Consider the following 20,494-nt stretch of genomic DNA (forward strand, 5'->3'; position numbering starts at 1 on the left):
CTCTATGTGCTCCTCAAAGTAAGTTCAATTTGTCTTTCATAAAACTGCTCTATTATAATTGTTTAGAGTAGTGATAACCTTATATTAACTTTATCATAGTTGAAGTGATACTAAAACAAATAAAGAAGTTAACCACAGTAAGGAACACAACAAACCAAAATAAATGTATGCCTTTGTGGACCTTTTTTTTATGTTCTTTCCCTTCATCTTACTATAGTCAGTTTCGGTGACAAGATTTTGGCACTGGGGGTGGCTGCAGGGGTGGTGTCAGCAAGAAGAGGTCAGGAGCTTCTCTACAATGTACCCAACGCAGGACATAGCTGAGTTCACCATTGAAGCTTGTGGTGCTTCCGTGAAAGCATATTTAAGAAAGCATATTTAAGAAAGGGCAAAACTCTGCCCAGGCAGCGAGCAGCGAGAGAAAAAAAGTGTGAGAAACAACCCCCAAAATGCCAAGGTCAGAGAAGAAAGGGAGGAGGTGCTCCAGGCACTGGAACAGAGACTTCCCTGCAGGCTTTGGAGAGGACCATGATAAAGGAGGCATTTTCCTGAAGCCCATGGAGAGGCCCACTCCATAGCAAGGTGGATATTTCCCAAAGGAACTGTCACCTCACCTGCACAGAGCCCACACTGCAGAAGATTGTCCTTACAAGAACTAATGCCCATGGAGGATTCATGCTGGAGCAGATTTACCCTGAAGGGCTGCAGACCATGGGGAGGACCCACACTGGACCACATGAAAAGCATGAGGAGAAAGGAGTGGCAAGGAGAAACTATCGTGGACAGACTCCCGTTCCCCATAACCCCTGTACTCATAGAGAAGTTAAAGGAGTTGGGAATGAAGATGTTCAGCTTGGAGAGAGTGGGGCAGGGCACAGTGGTTTAGTTTTTGCCATTATTCCTCCCCATTTTACTCTACTTTTAAATGTCAATAAATTAAAGTAATTCTCCCTAAGTTGTGACTGTTTTTCCAGTGCCAGTAATTGGTAAGGGATCTCCCCATTTTTATTTCAATTCACAAACTTTTTAATCTTATTTTCTCCCCTTGAAATTGAGGAGGGTTGAGGAAGAAGAGCAAAATAGCAGCTGGGTGGGGGTCTAGCCAAGGTCAAGCCACCACACTTACATACAGTTCCTACCTCCACTGCAATATTATTGAAGACAAAGACACTCAGTGTTGAATTAAGCTAAAGAAACACATTCAATGGACATAACACAAGCGCATACACTTTCTTCCACCTGTGGTCTCTCTGCAAACTTCGCATACTAGACACATGAATTGACACTGGAAGGCCAATTTATGTCTGTCTTACTTCCAAAACAGTGCTAGTTTACACTTACCAAATGCAGTATTTGGCATGAAGGGCCAAACTTTCAAAGTACTGTAAGGCTCCAGTGCATTTGATTCTTGTAATTAGCCCATAAATGCTGTCAGTCAGATCACAGAAGTGCTACATCAGTTACAAAGAGGTCCAGGTATTTAGAACACCCAGAATACAGATTGACTGAAAGCAGCTTGACTGAAAACGGGAGATAATATCAAATATCTGAAATGCTGTGTGGGTTTCCAGTGAAAAGAATAAATTAATAACAGATTTAAATATTTCAGTTCTAAGACACATATCAAATACATGTCAAACTGGCAGAGTTAAAGAGTTTTAAAATCTGCTGAGAAAAGCGATGGTCTTTTCTCCTCCCCTTTTACTTACCATCTTCATAGATTTAAAAAAGAATTCTATATGCAGAAAAGTCAATTCAAGAAAAATTACATCTTCAGTACTAGTTCAGTTTAAGGTGAGAATAGAAGAATGTTGAGTAAAACACAGGCATTAAAATTTGATCTTACAATTTTCACAGAAGAAAATGTTATTTTATCACTCAGTTTTTTAAAAACTTTGAGATGTCATTATGGAATATGTACTCGATAACTAATTCACCTGTCAGCAGAAGAAAACCCAGCATGCTACATGGAAAGAAATTTCTCTGTAGGGCTCAGTGGAAGGGTCATGCTTACAGACACAGAAGATCTTTATCAATCTCCCTTGGCCTTAGCTGAGCCAATTTCTTTTAAGGAAAATAATATTTTAAAGTGATAATATCTTCAGCTGTCATATAATGAGATTTAGGAGGTGAAAATATGAAAGACAGAAAATACCAGAAGTCACAAAGGACCCCAGATCCACTACAAAGATGTCTATTTCATAAACATATGGAACATTTTATTCCATATTTTTATTTCTTTAATATTTCAAAACCACATTTATGAGGTAGACTTCCTTACAATTCTTTGTGTCTAAGTTCAAACTATGATGGATATCAAACATTATAGAACATGTATGGGCCTTTAACACAGACTCTGAATAACAATTAAGTTCAGACATAAGAAAATGACACAGAAATTAGTACAGGATTTCATGTTCATTTTACATACTTTCAATTATGGAATCTTCTAAATGCAAGATTCCCTTTTAATTTGGAAGATACAGATATATTTGTGCATGCCTGTGTGCTTGGCTAAGTACATTCCCAGTTTGGAAAGTGAGGAACATAAACGAATAGAGAAGAGAAAGGACAGCTGAGCAGCCCAATTTAAAGGTTATTTACACACAGTCTTAGATGCTTTCAGTTAATCCTGTTTTAATAACCATGCATTAATTTCAAGATACTACTCCCCATTTGAATAGAGTATGATGTTAACAATAAAAAGAGAACATAATAAAAGAGTGAGACAACTTTTCCTATAGATTTGAGTTCTACACAGAGAATGACAAACTCCAGTCAAGGTTAAAGATGTTATGCCAATTCACAGCTTTCAAATTTCGTGGAATTATTCAGTATTAAAATCTAATGCAAGTACTTCATCAGTGTACTGCAAGGTTCTTCAAATACAGAACTTTCATATACCTTTACTAAGTCTGCACTCTGTATGAAAAATTCTAAAGTTATTTTCAGTTGGAATTATGTAATGTATGCATGTAATGTATGTAAGCAATCTATGTATGCATATATGCGTGTAATGCATGCATATTGTATGTAACTGTAAGACATAGAATCAATCTTTAACTTCAAATAAACTTGATATTTGTAATGTCACACATTAAAAGCATTAAATAAATATCATAGATTTTTATACAGGTAGGTGCACATTTCATGTAATACCATAGGAAAAAAAAGAGAAACATATTCAAAGCATACAGATTGAACTCTATGACAAATTAGATCAGAAACCCCACAAAGGACATAAACAAAAAGAGAGAAGTTAATTTTCTAAGTCATTAGTAAATAAAAACATTCATAGAAGGCTACCACAGTTTGTTAATGAATGCAAAGAACAAGGAAACTTGTTTGTTTTAAAAATGAGTTTACAGGTAAAACAACAAGTTTGAAAACTACTGCTACCCTGCTCTAATACTGTGAGGATACATTAGTACAGGAGTAAAAAGGAAACAATAAACAGTGATACAGCAGCATCAGCTGTAGTCCTGGAAGCATTCCTCGGAGAAATGGAAACAACTTTACTTAGAAGCAAATTGTTGCAATTGTTTAATTTAAGAATCAAAATTTGAAATCGTCAATACTGGAGTCACTTAAACCTTATAAAAGAACTGACGGGACTACAATTTGGAGTAGCAAAATACAGCGTCTGGGGCTGCTGACTTACCAAAACTTTTGAGTAGTCATTTTTCTATAGTTTGGAGTGCCCAAAATATCATTTACACAACTAAAAGAAAGCCATTGTGGTACACAGGGAGGAAGAAGATCCTGCTTTTGTCTCCCTACTCCAAACAGCCAAGTTATTGTCCCACAATACCCCATTAAGTAAAAATTATTTAAAAGCATATGGTGATGGGAGATTGGTATCTCAGGCCTTTAGCTCAGTTGCCTTTAACCAGAGGATGAAAATTACCCTCTTACATCATCAGAAGGCATGTAATCCAATGGTCTGTAAGTTACCTAAAGGCCTGTGCTTGTCTATGGAGAGCTTGCAAGAGTTCCTGGCAGCTGCTGTATTCGTCATCCTAAATACAATGCCACAGACCAGAGAACTTAGTGGGTTTAATACATATGTAAAGTCATGAGGCATCAAATGCCCCCTACATACAAAACCCAGAAGGAAAATAGTTGTGGGTTGGTTTTTTTTTTGTTTTTTTTCCACAAAATGATGTGAGGGATTAGCTACCTTGTATTTTCCAGAATGTTTCTCACATCCAGAGTTGAAGTCAAACTTTCTAGTAGGTCACTAGAAACTGATCAACAAGAACTTGTGGATACAGCTATCTGTTTAATGAAATATGCTTAGTTCATTCAAATGAGGAAGCTAGACTACTCTATTACTTATACAGGTACACGGGCGTACAAACACATATACCAACACAAACACATACTCCCAGTCATAAACATGCCAATTTAAACAGCAGATTGCAAAAGTATACTTGCATTATATACTTTTTAAAATTTAGCATCTCTTTGCAAAATTAGTTTTTCAAAATTATTAATATTTTACTATAAACACTGTGTACATCAATGCATGTAAAGCAAACTTCATGCTAATGTATCCTGGTGGCTAAAAAGGTTCAAAATACTTGTCTCAAATACTGCATTTAAACAATACTATCTCAAGAAGAGATATGTAAAAGAGGTTCAGAGCATTTATAGTCTTTGTGAACCATCTATTCAGAAGTGTAGTACCAAAAATTTCACATTAAAATACATCTAAACTACACATCTTGGTTACTCTGACAAGTCACTCATAACCATTTCAAAAAACAGATATGTGTTAAATAATCCTCTTAACAGGTTTGTCTGTCTTTGTCCCTCAGAACACTATAATATATATATATAAAAAATTGAGACTTTTTAAAAAGAAAGGAATTTATGATCAAATAAACTAACATAGCATTAAAATCTGCATGAGCCCACACAGTTGAATTCTGCCTACCCATATCTCCCTTCTGGTTTAAACCACATATTGACAGTATTTTTTCTGTAGCTTTTTCTCTCTAAAGATATTCAGAAGAATCCCTCAATATTCTTAAATGGCACTGGCCAGCTATACTCTTCATCTCAAACAACTACGGGCTTTGAGCTTAACCCCTTGACAGCCTACTATGTCAAATGACCATTATAGCAATCAGCAATTGCTAGGACATACGTAATTTCATTTCATATAGGTCTGTCCACGTATATATATACGTGCTCCAGGGACCTAAAGAAGGTGAGATGCTCCTGATACCATTAACTTTCAATGCTGGTTATAGTACTATAAACTGAAATCCAAGGACTACAAAGAGGGAAAAAGAAAAGACATTCCAACATATTAGGATTTGTTTGCAAATGCTATGGAGAAGAACTCCCTGAGATAATTATAGATTGAACTAGGAAATCATTACAGGCTTGTAAGTATATTAAAAAAAAAAAAAAAGTCAAAATAATTAGATAATGAGCTTACTAAGAGTTGATTGTAAACAAAATTAATATAAAACCAATTTTTCTTTTCACTTTTATTATTAAAAAGGTATTTCACAAGATGATCTCCTAGTGCAATTCAGTTTGGACTCTTGCTTGAATAATCACAGCTGAGCTTCCTCAAATCTGTAATCAACAGAGAGATATTTAGTTATAGGAATTTTTAGGAACCTTTAAATAAATCAGATCTCCATAAATAAAAGTCCACCACTCTGGGTTTCTATATTCATTTGAGATATTCAACAGAATAACCAGTAAGTGACTCAAACTGACTGAATCAGGATTTTCTACTCAGTCAATGTCTATGAAAGGTATTTCTTAATTTTAAAAATACTCCTAATTTAACAGCTATTTCATTATATCATATCCTACCCACTCCAGTTGCTTAAAATATGATGAGAATAAGCTCCTTAAGTTACCACACGTAGAAGGCCTCCATGCAGCATCAGCAGTTCCCAAACGTTTTGTGCCTGGGGTTGACAGTCAATAATGTTCTCCACACAGATTACTTAATAAAGCTCTGAATATAACTTAAGTGCAAGAAGAATAACAGAGAAGGAACAAAACTGGTGGGAATGGTGATATACCTGAAGGCTGTGCTGCCATTCAGCAGGACCTTGATAGGCTGGAGAGCTGGGTGGAGAGAAACCTAATGATGTTCATAAAGGCAAGTGTAGGGTCCTGTACCTGAGGAGAAATAATCCCAAGTACCAATACAGGTTTAGGGCTGACCAACTGGACAGCAGCTCTGCGAAGGACATGGGAATCTTGGTGGATGACAAGTTGGCCAAGAGGTAGCAGTGTGGCCTTGCAGCCAGAAGGGCCAATGGGATCCTGGGGTGCATCGGGAACAGTGTGGCCAGTAGGTCAAGGGAGGTGATCCTCCTGTTCTGTTTGGCCCTAGTGAGGCCACATCTGGAGTACTGTGTTCCATTCTGGTCTTCAAAGTTCAAGAAATACAAAGATCTATTGGAGAGAGTCCAGCAGAGACCACAGAGATGATGAGGGGTCTGGGGCAATCTCCCTTATGAGGAGGGACTGTGGGAGCTGGGTCTGTTTAGTCTGGAGAATAGAGGGAATCTCATCAATACGTATCTCAGAGGTGGATGTCGAGAGGATAGTGCCAGACTCTTTTCAGTGGTGCCCAGTGACAGGACAAGGAGTAACAGCCATAAGCTAAAACACAGCAAGTTCCACCTCAACATGAGGAAGAACTACTTTACACTGGGGGTGGCAGAGCACTGGAACAAGCTGCCTAGGAGTCTCCCTCTCTGGAGACATTCAAAACCCACCTGAACATGTTCCTGTGTCACATGCTCTAGGTGATCCTGCCTTGGCAAGGGGATCTCCAGAGGTGTCTTGCAACTCTCCCTATTCTGTGATTCTCAGATTCTGTGATTTGAGATAGTTCTCCTGCATAAATATACGATCTGGGAAAACAGGACCAGTTCACTAAAATAGCATTCACTTTTTTCATGCTATTTATTATTCTGTCATTTAAAAAGCAGGGTAGGAAAAACAAAGGAAATAAAACGAATATGTATTGTTACTACATAACAGATATAGTTACTGAACAATGCAATTAGTGATCCAAAGCAATCCAAAAGAGCACTTCATACAACTGATCCCTGAGATGGAAAAGATACATAGTTTTCAATATCAGCTTTCACCTCCCTCTTCCCCCTCCCTCATCTTTCCCCCACCCCCGCCCCCCCCCAGCATCTCCCTCCTCCCCCTCCCAAGAACCTAAGGAGTGAGCCAGGTTCTTGGGATGTAGCCAGCCCTCGGGAAACATTTCAGCATGTAACCTAAACTAGCCACACCACAACTTGTTCAGAGAGTTCAGCTTCCACCAGCTGCAAACCCAACTACCCTCTGCATTTGCTGGCCTCATCTGGCTCACTCTCCCTGCTAAAAGAGTGCACCAGAACATTAACTATTTACTACATCTAAAAGGGAAAGTTGCAAACAAATAGTAAATGCAGTTCTTAGGTCCACTTTCACAGATATAAACAAATGACCACACTGAACAAAACACCATGCTAATACAATAATCTCTAACACCACCACCAACAAAAAAAATGTTCAAAAATTTCTTCAGGTCTTTTAGGTCTGCTTCAACTACTACACTGAATGTGTAGTGGCATGAGAATGGAAACACTGATTTCAAAGTAAGGGATGATTTTAGTTTTGCACTGAAGCAGCAGTTCCAAAACTTCATATATAAAGAATATAGCACATCTGCCTATAAAATAACTGCTGTTTTGTAGAACTAATTTTTAGAATGTATTTACTAAGAAACACAGTGGTCTGTGTTACGTTTTCCTCCATTTTAAGTACCTCAGAAATAAAGTAACTCTGATACTATATTCTTGCAGGAACAAAATTCACTGCGGAGAACCATCTACATTCCAATATATTTATAGTGTTAATTTTAAATAATTATTTTACAATCCTTCATTTAGGATTTGTTTTTCTTCATTCAGTACTAAAAATAATTTGTTCTACAGATCACTGCACAAAGAAACACCATGTCCCAAAACAGCTGCCATCTGCCACTGCGAGAAACATCTCACTCTCTTCAGGGATGCTCAATTTCATTACTCCTAAGAACACTGGAATCAATTAAAAAGAAGGATCTATTTTCTGAAGAATTGGCAATATTTTTGCAAGGGAAACAGAATTTAAAGGAAGAAACACTGAATGTGAGGCTAGATAAGATACCTCATTCATTCTGCCAAAGGAGTACAACAGTGACTCTAAACTAAGGAATTTGTTTTTAAGGAATGACTGGTACCAAAACATCACATACACAAGAATCTGTCTTCTCAGTTCCTTCTCTAGTGTTTACTTGTGACATAAATACTTCAGGGATTTTAGTAAGTTTGAATGTTGGGGGGTTTGTTTGTTTGTTTTGGGTTTTTGTTTGTGTTTGGGGGATTTTTTTTTTAAACTGATTAAATTTTATTTGAATGACAGTGGGTGAGTACACATCAACATCATAGGAATTATAAACTCCCCGTAGAGTGTTCTTACTGTGTCAGAAACAGTTTAACCAGGAACTTCATTTAAGTGTATGTTCAAAACAATACAGAAATACAAAAATCTAAGTATTTGTTGTCCTGGAGCATAATCATTTAAATAAGGGAAAGTGTATTGTGCAGAAGGAAAAGCAGAATGGATTTAGAAGTACTTGTGTATTTAAAAATCCTGATAAACATAGTTACACACTAATGCCAAGTATTTTGAGATATTCAGTCTTATTCAACCTAAATGATTCTGTAATTCGTGCAAGAAATGCCGCTGTGATTCATCCTGGCAAGTAAAATTGTGAGGGGGCAACAACAAAGCAGCCAGGGATGTAATACCTTTTATTCATGAAGGCCTAAAGTGGGATTCTGGCTAAACCATATAGCAGATAAAGTCTTCAAACTGCTTCAAAGATTAAGTTAAAGTACCTTTAAGAAGGGTAGCTTTCAACATGAGGTTAATAAACATAGGTATGAGTTTATTTACAGGTATTTACCTGTATTTCTTTATAGGTAAATACTGTTTTACTTGATTATTACTAATTATGACTGTAGGTGCTTCCCCAGGAAAAAAAAGTCTTAGCATATGTCTTAGCACACAAAGTTCTTTTTGCTGCCCATTAATTATTTGAATATTACAAGTTCATCAAATCTGTTGAGTTTATAGCAGCTATAAGGTAAAAGATGCTCCATCTGCAAAGCTACTGGGTTTTTTAAGATATCTGGCATAAAAATGGTAATTAATATTGCATCAGAAATACCATAAGAATAATTTTGATTAATCCTTTATTAAGCTTAGATGCTATCAGTGAATGCTCAGGATCGTTATTTATAGTAATTTTTATTATTTTTTGAAGTAGGAGATAATTTATTTTGTGCTGTCTAGCCACACCTGGACATTCAGTGTTTCTCCAGGTTCTCAGACTGAAATTAGAGTTCTATGTATGTGAATTTTATGGACGCAACAGTGCAGAATGAATTAAAGACATGCCTCATTCTCTGGCTGCAACAGATCATATTCTTAAAAGCATAAAAACCTTCACAAAACAAGAAATACTATTCATTGCTTAGAATGGATCTCAGTTTTGTTAAGTGGCTGAATATGAAAAATTGCTTCATAACATATTTTTCTAGTGAAAGACACTACCATGAGAGGTCAGGGGTAGGGCAGGTGTGAATGTCTCTGTACACCTGCAGCTACAGAAGCTGCAGAGCTATGAAAGCTAGAATAAACAATTTTAATAGGAATAAAATGCTTCATAAAGATTTCCAATAGTATCTCATTAGAACACTTTGTGGAGCACTGTATTCATTTTACATTGCAGTTTTTGGAACATCCGCTAAAGCAGGCATATAATTCTTGAAAATTATAGGCATAGCTGGATGGCAATTACAGTGTCTTATTTACATGACAAATGACTGATCTGAACATAAGACTATAAGATAGACAAGCCTAAGCTTCAAATCTAGTTACAAAGCCATCCCCAGATTACTTCCACAGCATTTCAACTCTTGGTCTCAGTATTCCTTTTTGTAAAAATACCATTTAAGTGACAGAAAAAATGTGAGGACTTGTCCAGGTAACTCCCTTTGACAATGAAAACTAGAATATAAATATTTCCTTTTTTCAGGCTATCTTACACCTACCCATCAAACCACAGAACTGATGTGAAACTGTTTACGGAAGATACACAGCTACATTCTGAAATACTACTGGCAACAGTACTTACTGTAGAATACAGATAATAAAGCTCAGGAAGCTCTTTATCCACAGCTGGCAATAAAATCTATGAATATGAGGCCATGTATATTTACTTTTCAATTATTTTTTATTTCAAATATGCTCTTTTACAAACAGTGGTTTTGTAAGAAGAGCATATGCACAGCCTTTTAACTCTCTATTTCTGATCCTGATGGCTCTTGCAGCATTCAGTAACTTCGTGACTGTGTTCAATTAGAATTCAATAAACAGTTGTATCCAATATATAGCTGTTGGTCAGCTATATAACACAGAACCCAGCTCTCCTCTATTCATCTGGAAAGCTGCACAGTATTAGCATGCACAGAAGTTTAGAAGCTGCCATTCGGACACAAAATGTCCTTGTTTTAATACAGTTCTTTAAAAAACCCAACCAAACAAACACAAAAGCCAGAGCATATTACCCTTAAAAAGACTAAGGGTGGTGACTTTAAAATATAAAGTTATTTGAGGCTCACCCTTTAGCTTCACTTTATATGGAATTAAGAGAGGTGTTTCCATCTGTCATGAAAAGGTTTAGTGTTTCCTTTAAAGGAATTTACTTCCAAAAGATCTGTCAGCCTCCACCAAAATGAAAGATAAAGAAACACCTTAGAAGATTCACATATTGCTTTTCTGAATTCACTCCTCTTCACTCCTTCATGAACTATCTAATATTCACATCCTTTAGCATTTAAAATGCCAACACAAAACAATGTTTATTAAGGACTGTTTTCGCACAGATGGAGAAGCACAATTGCGAAGACTGTTCAAGTTACAAATGTGTGACACCCTGCAACTATGAAAATATTTATGTATGATATTAACTGAACAATTCAGTTTGCAAAAGCCTGGGTTCACATAAGCCCTTTTAAAGCATAAAATGTTTGTTTCATCACTCCCTCTACAAAAGAATTATTTCTTAGCTGTAAAGTATGCTTTCATGAGAGTCTCTCCTGACCTTTTGACAAATAAAAGAAGAAATTTCTCAATGTGACTTTCATAAAATAACAGGACAAAGTAATTTTATACAATTTAATCAAAAATACACTGAGACATAGGTATTTCTAACATCACATTTTTTGAATGGAAGTTTTTCCATTCATGTTTTTCAATATAACGTAGTTTCTGTTATTAAACAAACAAACAAAAAATCCCATGCATGGAAAAAAGGTATATTAAATTCTATTGATGTGTAACATGATGTGTAACTTTTTTCCATACAACAGAGCTGTGGAAACTTTTTATAGTGACCAATATATCCAGCTTACCTGAAAGCTAATTACAAGATCAATTTCCAACTCTTCTTTTACAGTCAATTTATATTTAAAAAGCTTCATAGGCTCAGAGCAGTATTTCATCCTCTAATAAGGGAGTGTAACATCAACTTTCATCATCAAGGGGGGAAAACAATTGATTGAAGTTGCACAAAAGCTTCCACACAGCTTTTTAATTCTCCCAAGTCTTAAGCCGCAGCCATTCCTGTTCTGATCTTTGCTCAAAACATACAAGAAATATGTCTCAAATCAAACTCAAAGCCCAAGATACTTCATTTAGTAGATCACATATAAACCAGAACCAGAATCAAAAAGCTTTAATTTACACTTGTCAGTTTTGGTACATTTTTGCTTAAAACTCACGCAAAACAAAACTGCCGTCAAATACCTGATAGAATTTTCTAATCTGAAGAATCACAGTTGAAAGATCTGGCATGGACAACACTTTCACAGTAAGATGGGCATACAGAATGCCTCCAAGACTGCATTCAGTGATATCTTTTGATTTCACCTAAGCTACACAATTTATACAAATCCAGAATCTTACCTCTGGTTACAAATGTTCTCTCTCCTCTAACTTCTCACACTCCATAATGCACTACTATGTCTTAATAAACTCCCATCAGCCCTCATTAAAAAATGCTCAGAATCATGCCAGATATGAATAGATAACCCTAGGTATGGCCAGGCCAATCACTCAGTGTAACACCTCCTCCTACATTCTAATGAAGCCTGTTGGAAATGGACGCATAATACAAGTGTAACTAATGCCCCTTCTGAGACTGATCACTATTAAAGGATTTTCCAGCTTGTCTTCCATGCCATATGCATTAAAGTGCTGCAACTCAGAGACACTGGGCAGCTGTGACTTCACCTACATCAACAGGATCTACATATCAAAAATGTACTGAATAGAATCAAAACTAAGAATTTCCACAAAAACACTCTGAAGTGTTAATTTGACAGATATGGTGTTAATTTGACAAACATGTTGTCCTTGGATTCCTACATGATTTTCTGCATTTCATTACCCATAAGAAATGAAGGCCTGATGGGTAGAAGAGAATTTTTGAATCTGCACATAAAGTTATTGTATCCTGGATCAACTGCTACACAATAAGTCTTGCTGTTGCCTGATCCAAGGCCAATTAAAATAAATAGAAAAGAAAAGTCCTAATTTTCAAGAGACTTCAGATCAGGATAAACATCTTTTTAAGTTTATTTCTTGATTTTCATGAGTTTTTCACCAGACTTGCTCTCTGTGTTCTAACTCATTAATTTCTGCAGCAGCAGATCTATAGCCCGTGTGAGCAATCCCTGGTGCTTCAATATACCTAAGCAAATGTAAGTTGGACTTAGCACAGAGTCAACAGATTGCCAGCAAGACCGCTAATGAGATGCACGGGCACCACCCCAGTGAAGGCAAAACAATAACATAGATAGAAACAAATAATTTAGCCTTCAGAATACCCATAACTTCTTACGAAAAGAAACTGTAAGAGAGCTTAACTTTGGTTCATGAGTACAAAATTTTTACTGCAAAACTTTCCACTAATGCTAATAAAATAATGAAGTTCCCATAAACAGTGTTTAATACCATCATGCATTATGGGATTTATTTGCACAACAAACAGGTCAAGATATGTATTTATTACCATTCTTAGCTGTTAGCTGATACCACCTGTTCCATTTTTCAAGTTTCAGGCACAGTGAAAAGATGACTCTGATTCTTCAGAAAGACATTTGGGCTCTCAGCTGTGATAACTTTTTATAAAGGTAATGAAGACTGGAAGTGTTTCACACCAAGCCTATCAGTAGCACATTTTCCCACCACTTCAGTACCATCTAGGGATTGAAGGTGCTCTCTCCCTGGAGCCCTGGGAGGTTCTGCTGTGAAAGCAATAGCTCAACCTTAACCTTGGAGTTTGCAAGACTTTCCATAGGCATTCTACCTAAGTATGAACTAGCAGTATATTTTAGAAGTGGTTAGAAATTTCAACTGACATACAAGCAAACAAACAAACAAAATTTTTTCTATTCACTTCTAACAATACCAACAACTACCACGGTTCTGCATAAGTGACAACATCTGCATTAGGGAGAAGGAAAAGAGGCTCAGATACTGTCCAGGAGAGTACAGGTTAGCATTACTCAGGTTACTGTTATTCAGGACAGGCAGTATGTTCACTTACACAAGGGATACACTAAGCAATCCAGCATTAAAGGAGAAGTGTTCCAGATATATTCTTCCACTGACCACCATCTCTCAAGAAATATTAGCTGGAACGCTCAACAAAAGACGTTAAAGACCTCCTACTGGCAATGTCACAGAATTTTGATTTTAATCCTTTGCTCTGGGTAATACAAGAAAGTGCCAGTGAAACATCAGGGGTCCAGAGTTAAAAAAGCATTTCTACCTCCAACAGAACTAGAGACAGGCAGAGAGGTCCATTTTTTAATAAAAGTAGAAAAACTGTAGCTTTGTCATGTGAACTATCGGCCAAAACTTTCTTAAATTCAATTTTATTTATGGATCTAATAGCATATACCACTAGAGAAATGTGGAATGGAACAGTAAGTTCTCTGGATTTTACAATTTTAATTATGTTACATTCTTCCTCTGCTTTAATTATGTAAACTATTATTAAGTAACAAACTGTTTATGCATGAATTGGATAATTTATACATCAAAAATTATTATGATAATTGGATCATGCTGTCTTTTTAGTTCTTCTCTCCTTCACCTCTTCAAACTTTCAACTGGAGTAACAGAAATATCTCTTCTTGGCTGGGATAAAGATGAATTACATTTTTCCCACTGATCTTTCAAAGCACTTCCTCTGAAGAAATGAATCAACAACCACACAAGCTTGGAGAGAGAACAATGCATATTTCATTATCTCCCAAGCGTGATGTTTCTAACAGCATTATAGGCACAACAACAAAGAGACGAAAAGAGAACACATATTTTGGGGTTGTCACTATCTTGAATTCCAGCGCTATTGCTGTTGTTCCTTAAGATTTTGTTTCTAGAAGGAGGAAGGACGTGAAGCAAACTTGCTTGTAATTTTTATCCTCTTTTCTGGGAACGGTAATGTAAGCTATGAATAAGCACTTCAACCCAACTGGTTTCATCTGACTTCTATCATATTCTTAACACTAACTTATATTTATTACTTCACAAGACTAGGTAACCTTCCTACAGTTGTGTAAACACTGCACTGGAGACATTGGTCTGCCAGATGCAGAGCTCTGTGCAAGTTCCAGAGAGCCCCTAAGCAGAACTGTGTAGCGAGCGGGTTTCGAAGGAGAGGCAGAGAGGGAGGGAGGGAGGGCTGTGCCGGCCGGGCAGGGCGCTCCGCGCGGAGCTGTCCGCGGTGCTGAACGGGCGGCGCGGAAACCGCCGGGACACGGGGAGCGCTCCAGCTCCTACACCGCACATCACCCGCGGGAAAGGGCGAAGAAGAAAACTCATTTGCTTCATGTCGCTATATCACTGTGGGCTTGGGAAGAATCTTAGCAAGCCTTTATAAACTTCCCCTCCTATGCCTTTAAAAAGCGTAGCAGGTCTGGGACAGGCAAACTTTGGAGTCTGGTTTAACTGACCAGCTGATTATTTTCAAAGCAAAACGTACAAGCCATGTCGTATCAATGGGAAGACTAAAGCCACCTCTATGCTGCTAGGCACTGCCCCACGGACATCTTTGCTGCATAACTGTTTGATGTCCCTACCAATAAATCATGGTCACAGACTACTGAAAAGAACCAAAAAGCTGATTTCCACTTGCCAGCATTTTAGGTCTCCATATTCATCCAGCAATCAGTAACAATTACTAAACATTCAGCTCTTTCCTAACATTTTTTTGCCTCATGCTTTGTAGAAAAATTTACTTATGCTTAGGCTGGTTTGCTGCCACCAGAGTATGAAAGTCACCACACTGCAAGCAAAATACAGCAATCCTCTTCTATGGAACAAATTCTCCTCCCTCAATGAATTCCTACTTATTTATGCAACAAAAAATGTTTAAATATGTTTCAGACAATAATCAGAAGACAAAAATCAGAAATTATTATTTGAACTGAAACAGGACTGACAAATAACTGGTGCAAATAGTCCTCCTGGACACAACCATCTCTGGGCTGTATTCTACAAACCTTATTCATTCTATTGCACACAGCAAGGTGTTTGCTTGAACTAAAGGCATGTCTGCCTTCAGAAAACAGTCAGCTTTAAAGGTTATTTAACAAACTTCACATTTTCAGATTTACACAGTATTTTCTTTTGCCTGGAGAAGATGATGTAAGCCACTAAGCCAAAGTATTATAAAGGTACTTCTTTTTTTCAGGTCTCAAATGTAACATAAATTTTATGACTGTCGGATATGGATATAGCTTTTGCTCTACATACACTTCACCTTATTTTTTAAAAGTCGAGTGTATGCAGAAAAACAGACTATGTGCAAATTCAAAAGTGAGCAGATACAGCAAAGGGAAGTATTATGCGCTTCCTTCTAACAAGCTCCTTGAAACAGAGAAATTCCTTTAATTTTTGACCTGAATGACAGAACCCCTTGAATCTGCAGCTCACTCTAGGTCCTGTCATGACTACTGCAGTTTTTGGTGTCTCTCATTCTAAAACACGCAGTATTGCTCTTTTACAGCCAGGTATACTTGTGTTGTGTACAGTCAGGCAGCACTGAAAACTACATTAATCGTGATTAAGTGACACGATTGTGTAGCTCCTTTCATGTAGTTACAGACATGATGAAGTTCTTTAAAATGGTCAGTTAAAAAAACCAAAGTGGAATGACAACTTTAAGTTTTTATTATTGTTTCTTTCTGATCCATAAGATATTTGATTCCTAAGATAATGAAAATTTGTAACTCTCTATCTGAACAAAAACAACAACGAATTGAATCTTGGAGTAACTACATAGTATAAGCTGATGCATAAAGGGACCTACAACTATTTGGTTATCTTCTAGAAAATTTTCAATTTAGGGTTTCTGGAAAATGCATAGACTAATTCAAACATTTACAGAGGGACTGTTTTCAGCTTTGCTCTTCATGCCTAAAGCACCACTTGTGGGATGATACACCAGAGAAGGCTCCCACACTGCAGCAGTGCTACTTATTTATTTTTATACACATAAAGAGACCTTTTCATGAGTACTCCTGTAGTTTATAAATATGCCCTCTATTTAAAACACTTCTTTATAGAGTAAAATATCATTAACAGCTTTCAGTATCTTTGATATTAATGCAGAGAAACTGGTTTTTGAGCCAGGAAAAGAAGTTTTGCATGTGCAAGGACTGCACAACAGGATCCAGTTTGGCAACATAATACTTTTTTAACATTACCCTAAGTAGGGGACTATGGTACCATTTCACATTGAAATTACAGCATTCATTTGCACAGAAGCAGGGTACTATACAATTCTTAATTTCTTTCTTTTTTTTTTTTTTTTACTGATTAGTACCAGAGCAAGTCTTCTTTGCCCTTGAAATCTGACATTTCAGTTTTCAGCTCGAAGAATCCCTAATCTAAAAAAGCAAAAGCACTGTATCTATAAGTAAGGTATTTTTCCCTTCGAAACCTTGAAATCTGTCTATTGTATGTTTCAGTTGAGCTGAAATACCAAATTTCAATGTCTTGGTCAAAAAAAACCCCCACAACTGAAATTAGAATTAAGTCACCTGGAGAGAACCTGTGACAACAGTATTTGTACAGTTCTACAGCTTTAATAATTATGTTCCTCTTACCTTTAGCCCTATCCTTCCTGACAGTTTTCTTTGGTCACATTCCTAAAGGTTCTGCACCATTAAATAAAACAAGTCAAACATCAGCCTTCCCTCTCCTCTTAAACAATCTCTTCGAGTACCCTCATTTCTGAGACAGCGCAGTGAAGATTACATACCGTGCACGCATTCACCATGCCGGCAAAAGAAAACGCACAGCATGAAACTGAGTCATTGGGAAATAAAAGACTGTTGCTGTACATCTGCTACAGGAGACAGCAGGCACATCACCTAGGAAGCAGGTTATAACCTCGAGGCTAAGCGATCCTATAGCATAACTGCAGGCGACAGTCCCTAGCAGGGAGAACTTCCAAGCAAGCAGAGCTTCCCTGGCTCGTATCCGCTGTATCTTGCCCTATCTCCAGGACTAAGGTCCATTCACCAATTTCGGCAGGCATGCACAGACCACTTATGCTTTCTGAACCAGTGGGACATGCCCAGTACTTACCACCACTGCACCCCTGGACAAACCGCCTCGCACACCCATCTAAGCCAGGAACGCTTCCTGATTCACTCAAGGAAACCTTACCTGGATTTCCCTTGCATGGTACACGATGATGAGACCAAGAAGGATAATCGTGGACAGGCTAATAAGGCATTTCAGAGCGAGGGAATACAGCGACTCCTGCAAGAGAAAGACATCGCCGTCCCTCAGAGACCCACGCGCGGGGGCCGCTCCGCCCCACGGCCACCTCTGCCCCGGGGACGGGACCGGCGGCACCCACGGCCCCACGGCGTCCGCACCGTCGGGCGGTGGGACCCGCTGCCGCCCGGGCTGGTACCTTGGTGTAGGCGCCCCAGGAGAGCTCTGTCTCGATGACCATGACGACGATGCCGAACATGCCGAAGATGAGCGCGTAGTCGCTGAGGCGCTTGCGCTTCTCGAAGAGCGCTCGGCGGTGTCCCAGCTTGTAGCCGATGTTCTGGTTCTTCTTCTTGCTGGACTTGCCGCCTCCGTTGTTGGTGCTGCCCGGGCCGGGACCGGGGCCGGTGGAGCTGTAGAGCGCCAGGTTGTTGGAGTTGTTGTGCTCGGGCTTGGAGACCACGATCTCCGGGGCGGCGGGGCTGCCGCCGGTGGCGGCGGCGGCGGCGGCGGGGCTGGCGAGCGGCGGCTGCAGCGGCTGCGACTCGGAGTCCAGGTCGTGCAGGTTCCTGCGGGACGAACTGAGGTTGCTGAGCGGCCGCATGACGCCGCCGTTGTACCTGCAGCTGCTCATGGCTATTTCGGTGAAGGGGTTGCTCTCCCGGCGCTGCTGCTGGTGATGGTGGTGGTGGTGATGATGGTGGTGGTGGTGGTGGGTGCTGCCGCTGCTGACACTGCTGCTGGGGCTGACTGCCTGCTGCTGCTGCAGGCTATGGCACTGGTGGTACTGGGAATACTGGTGAGGCTGCCTGAGCGCGCCGGCATGGCTGGAGGGGGTGAGCTCGCTGACGTTCAGCTGGCTGCCCTGCCGGGAGGACGCGGCGGAGGAGAGCGGCGAGGAGTGCGTCCGGAAGGCGCCCGAGAGGGGTGAGGAGGCGCGGAGCAGTAAGGGCAGGTTATCCCCCGCGGCTGCCGCAGCAGCCCCGTAGTAGGCGCAGTTGTTGCACTGGAGGCATGGGCTCTGCTGCTGCTGTTGGTGCTGCTGCTGCTGGAGGAGGCTCTGCTTGTCTTGGCCGTGCTGCTGGCAGTGCGGCGGCGCCGGCGCCGGCGGGCGCTGCTGCTGTTGCTGCTGCTGCTGTTGCTGCTGCTGCTGGTCGGGGCCGAAGCCCGCCGGGAAGTGGCGCGGCGCGTCCATGCCGGGGCCGTTAAAGCCGCAGGAGGACCGGGCGGTGGTGCACCGTGCGCAATGCGTGATGGGCGGCAGGGGAGCGTCCTGCTGCCGCCACGACGGGCCCATCCCGGCTCCCGTAGAATCCAGACGGCGTGTCCGATTGGTCGGGCGCACCAAAACAACGGGCATCACGTCACCTGCAGGGGCGGGACCGGCTGCGCGTGAGCGGCGCGGGGACCCCCCGCCCGCGGGGATCCCGCTGCCTGCTTCCCGCTTCCCTCTTCCCGCGGGGATTCCCGCTGCCCGATTCCCGCGGGAAAGGGCTGCCCGCCCTCTGCCCGCGGGGATCCCGCTTCCCGCGGGGAAGGGCTGCCCGCCCCCCGCCCGCGGGGATCCCGCTTCCCAAGGGTGAGGGCTTCCCGCGCCCCCGCCCGATGGGATCCCTCCCTCCCTCCCTCCCTTCCTCCCTCCCTCCCTCCCACAGGTAAGGGCTGCCTGCGCCCCCCACCCGCGGGGATCCCGCTTCCCGAGGGTAAGGGCTGCCCGCTTCCCGCCCGATGGGATCCCTCCCTCCCTCCCGTAGGTAAGGGCTGCCCGCCCCCCGCCCGCGGGGATCCCGCTTCCCGTGGGTAAGGGCTGCCTCCCCCCGCGCCGCGGGAACACGGGGCTTCCTGGGCTGGGGAGCGCGCTCGCTGCCGGGATCGCCCCCGCCCGTCGGGAAAGGGGCCCGGCCGCAGCTCTGCCCGGCTCTCCGCTCACATCTGCGCCGCCTCCGGAACATGGGCGCCGCTCCGCGCTCCGGAGCTGTCCAGCAGCGCCGCCGCCGCCGCCCTGCAAAACACAGCGCCAGGCTCGCCCCGCTCCGGCCGCTGTCGCGGCTGGAACGGTCCGCGGCCCCGCCGGGCAGCGAGAAACCTTTCCCGGCACATCCCGAGCCGGTCCCAGAGGACGCACGGCTTCGGCCGGCTGCTTCTCCCCTTCGCGGGAGAAGGGAGAGCCGCAGCCGGAGTGTGAGCGCCCGGGAGGGGCCGGGGGTGGTTTGAGGCTGTAGAGCCGCGCCGGCGGGTCGGTAGGAGCTCTCCCTTGGAACGGGATCGGGGTCACGAATTGTGTGCGTTGCCCTCCGGCTCCAGTTCCTGGGCATGCAGGCCCGGGATGCAGTCCATTTTGCCTCTTCCCTTCCTTTTCGTCCTAGATTCTCACTGAATAATCCATTCTTACAACTCCCTTTGGCAGAGCGATGTCTGCACCAGGTAATGTCTCTTCCCTGCATTTATTTAAGGGAGGATTTTTTTTAAGGGAAGAATGAGGATAACGGTAAGCGATTTACCTTGTTAACAGCTGTCACCTAGGCGAGATTATAACAGGGTGGTGTTTGGGGTTTTTTTGTGTGTTATTTTGTTTTGGGTTTTGTTTGTTTTGTTTCTGTTA

The 20,494-nt window shown here is 41.1% G+C and overlaps 1 protein-coding gene across 2 annotated transcripts in view; it reads right to left on the reverse strand.

The window, feature by feature from the left end:
• The window catches only part of KCNN2 (potassium calcium-activated channel subfamily N member 2), a 71,871-nt gene extending 51,968 nt beyond the window's left edge, over positions 1-19,903 (reverse strand). For both annotated transcript variants that reach the window (XM_027906551.1, XM_027906468.1), the window contains exons 1-3: positions 19,823-19,903; positions 18,092-19,260; positions 17,839-17,934 (exon numbers count right to left, since the gene is read on the reverse strand). In XM_027906551.1, coding sequence (XP_027762352.1) covers positions 17,839-17,934; positions 18,092-19,260; positions 19,823-19,844 — 1,287 coding nt within the window. In that variant the 5' untranslated portion in view covers positions 19,845-19,903. The remainder of the gene's footprint in view (positions 1-17,838; positions 17,935-18,091; positions 19,261-19,822) is intronic.
• Positions 19,904-20,494: the final 591 nt, after the last annotated feature.

This window comes from Empidonax traillii, unplaced genomic scaffold (assembly GCF_003031625.1).
Source record: "Empidonax traillii isolate 1590-97213 ecotype Southwest subspecies unplaced genomic scaffold, ASM303162v1 scaffold3:size4013460, whole genome shotgun sequence".
NCBI lineage: Eukaryota > Metazoa > Chordata > Aves > Passeriformes > Tyrannidae > Empidonax > Empidonax traillii.